General features: G+C 28.6%; 1 protein-coding gene across 1 annotated transcript in view; it reads right to left on the bottom strand.

Moving 5' to 3' along the window:
• Nucleotides 1–269: 269 nt before the first annotated feature.
• Nucleotides 270–7853, bottom strand: part of LOC115210306 (zinc finger protein 99) — a 244287-nt gene continuing 236703 nt past the window's right edge. The window contains exons 6-7 of the mRNA XM_029778829.2: nt 4924–5114; nt 270–1326 (exon numbers count right to left, since the gene is read on the bottom strand). Of these exons, the coding sequence (XP_029634689.1) occupies nt 776–1326; nt 4924–5114 (742 nt within the window). The 3' untranslated portion in view covers nt 270–775. The remainder of the gene's footprint in view (nt 1327–4923; nt 5115–7853) is intronic.

Below are 7853 nucleotides of genomic sequence, written 5' to 3'. Positions count from 1 at the left end.
TATATATATATATATATATATATATATATATATGTGTGTGTGTGTGTGTGTGTGTGTGTGTATATATATATATAAGTATGTATATATATATATGTGTGTGTGTGTGTGTGTGTGTGTGTGTATATATATATATAAGTATGTATATATATATATATGTGTGTGTGTGTGTGTATATATGTATATATATACTTATATATATGTATATATGTATGTATGGATACGATATATACATACATATATATATATATATATATATATATGATGTATGTATATGATATATAGTTGCCTAAGATTTAAAAAGTATTTATATATTTTCCCATAACCATCCAGAGCAACAACAAAACAAAAATAAATGAGATCAAAAGGCAATTTCTTCACAAAACTACCAACAAAAAGTTGAGACAATAATGTAAAAGTACAAATATATATTCTTCAATACATCTACAAATATCAATACATAATATACTTAGTAGTAGACATAACATGATATATTTGTGTAACCTTTTGTAACATTTGATGGAATTAAAATCAATAAAAAAATTATCTTTATATGCTAAAACTAAGACAAACGCATACTTAATTATGAAAAAAAAAACAAAAAATTGCCAATGACAAGTTCCAATTTTGGTGTTGTTATTTTTATACTGAATGCTATTCTTATTTACAAAACAACAGTGATCAGCAAACATATCAAGTTAACTTGCTCTGTGAAAACCAAAAGGCCAAACATGATAAACCTTACAACTCTGCTACAATTTTAAAATCTTCTTTCCTTTTAATTTATGGATGAAATATCTCTTTGTTGAATGAAATTGACTGACCTATCTTCAGGATGATCCATCATGAACATGGAAGTGAACTGAGTGGCCATGGAATCAAGGCTAGCTTTAGCTGCTTCTAATAGAGTAGTGTCTTTAACATACTCAACTTCAAGCCCTTTATGTTTATTCATGATGTGTTTACGGCAATTCCCACCAGTAGCTGACCGGAAGTCGCAATAGCGACACATGTATGGCTTCACACCTTTCATTGTGTGCTGGGTACGCACGTGAACACTTAAGCTTTGCTTTGTTTTTGTTTCATATGTGCAAAATGGACAGGACAAACTCTCTGAGGAATGCAACCAGAGTTTGTGCCGACGAAGACTGTTTGATGACACAAAAGCCTTGCTGCAAAATTCACAAACATACTGGCGAATGTTATTGTGACTATTCATGTGGATGCGGTAACGATGCCCAAAAATAGTCACAAAATCACAATGTGGACACTTGAACTCCTCTCGATTATCCCCAGGGGCTCGTGTTTTATGCACTCTGTACATGTGCGCTGAAACGATATGGTTTAGAAAGGAATAAGCATACGGAATCAAAAGACATGAAATAAAGAAATATAAAAATAAAAAATAAAAAATGAAAAGTTTTATTAAAGATTTCTTTTTATGAATTCAAAATTTAAAAACAAATTACAATATTTTAACATATGAAATGTTTAATTTTGTCACAACGTAACTTTCATTTTAATTGAAACATGAAATCTCATTTGTCATTCAAATTCAAATACTTTTCAGAAAATAAAATGAACTGTATTACTTATAAAATGATTATATGAATAAATTATTCATGAATTATTTCAAATGCAAATTATCATTACTCCTAAAATTGCAATTCTAAAATTGCTTTAATTCAAGATATTCTGATTTAATTTAGAAATGAGAATTAAATATATACACATTCTGAAAAAATATGTGAAATATATTTTAAAATGAAATGTCATTTTGAGAAACCATCAGATAGGTGTATGTAATGAATACAGAGTGTTCAAGTGATGACTATAGGTTAGGAGACTAATTTCATACATGCCATTAGAAGTAATACATGATGATTTAACACACACTGCTGTTGCAGCTGTTCTTAATGAAGTTGATATGGTTTCATTTCTAGAAGTTTAGGGACTGAGACTATACCATTTATGAACTTATATGGTAATGAAATGTGATTAGGAAATCCCTTCAGAAATACTCATGAAATCAGCATTGTAAGTTTATAAGAAGGTTTAAGAGGCATTAATTGATGTATGTAAAAGAGACACCAACAATTAAATGAACGATTGATAAAGAAGAATATTGCTATGATATGGTAATGGGATATAACTGATATGCAGAAAGATTTCTGAAAACTAGATAAAAATAGTTATTTAAAACGTAGAAACATTAGAATATGATGCAAGTGAATATACTAGATTGCAGGTCCATGAAATGATATATGTTAAAATACCAACAATGATAATGATGATGATGATTAAGGACAACATATATGATCTATCTTAGGACAGTCATGTTTATTTATCAGTTTATTAATTTTTCAGCAAATCGTAATACTCTATTTAGCTTCTCTAAACTAACTTTCTTTGAGCTAGAGAAGGAGACTCTACATGGTTGTTTGACCAGCAAAATTAGTAGCCAAGTATCTTGCAAAATCATGGGCTACCATCATTTAAAAAAGGAAAGGTATGCTACATAATTTGTGCATGATACACTATCCGAAAATACGGGTTTGTTCAGATTAGAATGCTTTTGATTGTAAGTATGTTCTATCACAGCTGACCTGGGACTAAATAACAGCAGCAACTATATTTCCTTACAAGTTTTACTTATCCTGAATTCCCAACTATTCCTTATGCACAGATATTATTTTCATTTTCATTGTAATATCTTATCTTAAATATAAACATCCGTCTGTTACTGTAAGATTTTAATTACTTTTGATTTTCTTTATATGAGATGTCTGAATAAGAACACACAATATGGATTTAAAATCTGGGATGGAAAGCTGGAAATAAAGACAAGATCTTTGGAGAATACTAAGTTAAATATTGTATTGAATATATTACCAGTAACAATCATACTTTAGTCTAGTTTCTTTAGTAATGAAATCTTCATACGAAATTTATTTCATCCTACAGTTTTCTTTACCCATTAAATTACATTAAATTGTCTTATATAGATAAGAAAAGGAAAAAAAAAACATTGTGACCTAGTGATGGATAACTATGGTATAGTAGGTAAATCCGAATAAAACGTGGAGATATTAAAACATGTTGCAAGAAAATCTGTTTGATTGCAAACTAATGGAATGACGTATGTTAAAATATTGCCAATAATGATGATGACAGCAATATTTAACAGTTATCTGATAATACTTATATTAGTACTGTAAGTTTTTTCTGCAAATAGAGCTACTCTATTATGAAATAACTTTTCAAGATTAACCAAGTAAATTTTTCGTGTCATTGAAAAATATTTTCTTTGTAATAAATTACAAAACCTATGTGCCTAGATATATGTTAATTCCTTTCCTTATTAGCTTGAGTAAAATCATCTTAATCATCCTCATTTGCTGGTCATTAATTTCATTACAGTTTTGCTTTTTGTTTCTAGTGATCAGTTTTGCTGTTGTAATAATTTACCAATGATTTTATTTTATAGAACAACAGATACTATTATTCCTAATGGCTTTTAAGCATTTTGTTCAAATAGACCTTGGACTTGGATATATGGAGTTTGGAATTTTCTGCACTGATTGTTTTTTTCTTTTAATGAAATACTCTGAAATACTTTATAATGGGACATCAACTTGGAAATATAAATCTTAAATTCATGATTAAACCCCTGTATTTGTCTTTATTTTAAGCATTTTTATCTGATCAAAGATGACGTTATTTTAAGGCTTCTTTTCTGATGAAAGACCTGCATACGTCATTACTTTATGTATACTAATTTTATGAAAGACCAACAAATATTATTTTTAAAATATTTTTCTGACCAGAGACCTGTATATGTCAGAGAAGACCTGTATACATCTATATTAAAAATATCATTGTAATAGGGAGGTTCTATTCAAAAAAATTCAATATGGAGAAATATTTTGTGAGAAATAAAAAAAATATGAAACATATGCAGCCCAAAAGAACTATCAAATTCTTCAATAAAGAATTAAAAATATTGAACCTTGAAAGGAAGAATGAAGTGACTATAGTATGTTTTAAGATGCTGGTGACCATAAAACTACGAAAGATGACCAATCCTGTTAGATTGCAAACCCATTATTCGAAGTATACAAAAGTCTTTAAGAGTAAAAAATAATCCAAAACAAAATGAAACTAAGCAAAGAACCAGAGTATTATAGAAACAGATTATGTTTTGTCATTTATAATTCTAAAGTGACAAAAGTAACAAGAAAAATGGTGCTAGGATAATAGATGGAATTCAGTGAAATGTTTGCTAATATGTTTCAGAAGTAAAATGCATTGCACTAAAAGTCACTGTCAGAAGATTATGGAGAAACAAATAACAAGACAGGAAAATGGAAACAGATGGAAATCAGAATACTAGGTTTCTAAATAATGTGTTATTGATGGTGGAACATGAACTAAATAAAGCTATAAATAATAGTGTGTAAAATATTGGGCTAAAAAATAACCCTTGGATGGGGAAAGTTGAAGGCTACCCCTGGAACATGAACCATGTTTGGATTTATTTACATGACTTCCTATTTAGTACTAGAGTATATGTAAATTAAGGAAACTCAGTTTTGATATATTCTAAGTTATTTCAAAAGAACCAATATTAACTAAAAAGCAAATGCTACAAATAAAAGGAGTGAAAATCAAGTTTTAAATTTGGCTTTTGAAAAGCTTATTTTTTACTTCTCTTGTACTAAAGACACTGAGTGATCAAAAATTAAAGCTAGAATATTAAGCTCTGCATATTCAACAATTGAAATGAACATAAGGTCAATAAATTATAATTATTAAATACAATAAATAATAATATCTTACTTTGGCAGGGATGATGTAGTACTTGCAGAAGAGTAAAATGAATGATTAAATGCAATGATAAAAATTGTTTGGAAGAAATATACTTACTCTGATATGAGTACTTATTGGAAGTAGCGTAAGGACAAAACTGACAAAAGAAATCTTTTTCATCATGAGAAGTATGTCTTTGTTTGATATGAGATTGGAGCTCACTATCCTCACCAAATGCTTGAGCGCACATTTGACACAAATACGGACGGATATTCAAGTGAATTTTACTGACATGTTTCCGTAAGGTTCTGCAAATAAAGAAAATTATACTTAAGAATATTTCATTACTTTAATATAGATATGCTTGTAAAATTCAATACCATTTTAATTAATATGGATGAAATTATTCAATCAACTTCTACAAAAATTTCTAATTAACTCTGCTAATTCAATTCATATTTATGAAATATTGTAATTCAAGTTTACTTGGATAAAGAGATGCTTAAAATAATAAGTTATTAATAGAAAGGAAAGAAACGTTTTTTTTTTATGTAAGAGCTGATGTAATTAATGGGTAACATAATAATAAAAAAGGTTAATTAAAAATTACATAATTCTGAAATATTTCTTTAATGATATTCTCTAACTTTGAATCCAATAATAAGCTTATGATTCTAGGACTGTGCAACAAAGGCAAACTTAAGATAAAAAAAAAGAGAATGTGGCCATTGTCAATTGATTCACATTGTTTTGTTTCAGTATTAACAAATTAAATAGCAAGAAATAACAGTTCAATTTAAACAGAAATAACATTCTAAAATTAAATTACAAATTAGATCCTTTTCAAACTAATTTATAGTAATTTATTTGCTTTGTTATATAAAGATAAATTACTATTGACAAATTAATTGAGAAAATACACAGAAATATTTGAATTAAATACATACAAGAAATGACACTAATGTAATAGAAATGTTCATATTAGATACGTAAAACTCATAAAAAAAACTGTAGAACAAAATCAGAATATTACAAATGTGATCTGATTGTGTCGTAATAGTTATTGGTGAATGACTAACAATATTTTAAAGCATGATCTCCAAGGACTTGTTTCATTTATCCTGAAATTAACAAAGTTTTTGGAAATATTTTTTTTTTCACTGTTCTGAAAAAAAACTTAAAAACACGACCAAAAGAAAACTAAGTAATGTGGTTTCCTTCAATTTATACAACACGTAAGGGTGAAATGAAATCCAAACTTTTAGAAAAGTAGAATGTTGGATAAATGCATAAAATTTTTAGAAGAGCTAATAAAAAATTTAATCATAGTACAAAGTTGTAAATAGAATTAAAATTTTATAGTTAGGTTCAGTGCCCTTCAATGCTACCGATAGTGGTGTCACAAAAGAAAGAAAACTGAATAATGAAAGTGCTTCAAATAGAAAGTACTTAAAAGTTAGGACTGGGGAGAAAATTGTCTCCTTGAAGGGTTGTTATTCCTGAAATGTCTTTTTTTTTTACATTATGTTGAATGACACTAATTATGAAACATTCATCATGATCAATGGCATTAATTATGCTATCATTGAAAGTTTTTGGGTTCCTAACAGCAGTAGCGCCTACTGAAGAATTTACAATAATTTTCATATATGAGTTTAAATTAGGGTATAAATCTACTCAAGGTGCCAACATTGGTAGAGTGTTTGGAGAGAACAGTGTAAACTGTTCCACATTTGCTTAGCAAGTTTAGTTCTGGAAACAAGGGAAGCCTAAACCTGTACTTAATGATGCAGACTTGGCAAAAGAAATGGAAAATGATTCAAGAACAATGATTGAAGCACTTGCTAAAGACTCTGGCACTTTTACAGTACCCACGTTAAAGTATCTCAAGGCAATTTGAAAGATTTAAAAAGTTGCAGAAATAGATCCAAGATGAACTGAATGAAATCATAATCATCTTCAGATCTATACAATGCTTGTCATTCGCTGTAACAGGGATCTGATTTTGAAATATATCATGACCTGTGATGGAAAGTGGTATTATAAAATGACAGAAAGATGTCTGAAGAAATTTATGCTACTGTCCCCAACGCACCTGCTTCCCAAATAAAAAAGTTTATAGTTATAGCTTGGTGGACATGAGGAATTGTCAATTTCTCATTTTGGGAATTTGAGGTGATAATTAAAGCCCGGTTACACTGCCAATTGATTACACAAAGGCATTCACAATTAGCTCTCAAACAGCTTGTATTGGTCAATAGGAAACAACCAATATTATACCAATGATCATGCCAGACACTACACTTTTCAGTTGATAACACTAAAGCTTAGAAAGTTGGAATATGTTGCAGTATTGTTCCATATCCACCTGACACTTTGTCAGTAGATCATCAATGTTCCAAGTATTATGAGTTTATATCCATAATAAAAGATTCAATACTAAAAAAAATAAGTCCTTTTACTGGATTTGTAACTGTTCAACTTAAAGAATTTTATTGAGAAGGTATATTATATTAGAAACCATTGGAAAAAGACTGTTGCTTCAAATGGATCATATGATTGTAATTTGATTAAACATTTAACATTCTTTTTCTTTTGCTACTTACACCATCCCTCATTCTACTATTCAAAAAACATTTCATAAAAGTATTGTAAGGAACATGGAATTTCAATGGAAATAAGAGATCTTATTTTAATCTATATTGTTAAAAGAGAGAAGACTCATAATATTAACCATGTGATATAAAATAAATAATTAATAGACAACTGAAAACAAAGTGTATTTTAAAAATATCAGCCAAGAAGCCACCTTCCAGGAAGACTTTTAGTCTAGCTTCAACATAGGGTTACTGAACCTTCAGCCTAAAGATTGTAAAAATTTAAGAACCTATAAAAAGGAAGACATGTCACAACATCATTAATTCTTTATTTGAATAAATAAGATTTTTCATGCAAAAATTTATCAAATCAAAACTTAGTAATGCAGACCTTTTGTTATTTGTCCAATAAAAAAACTTCACCAGGTCATGTTAAGCCAAAATTTCACA

This window comes from Octopus sinensis, linkage group LG4 (genome assembly GCF_006345805.1).
Source record: "Octopus sinensis linkage group LG4, ASM634580v1, whole genome shotgun sequence".
Taxonomy (NCBI): Eukaryota; Metazoa; Mollusca; class Cephalopoda; order Octopoda; family Octopodidae; genus Octopus; species Octopus sinensis.
This window is presented reverse-complemented; position numbering and strand designations above follow the sequence as displayed.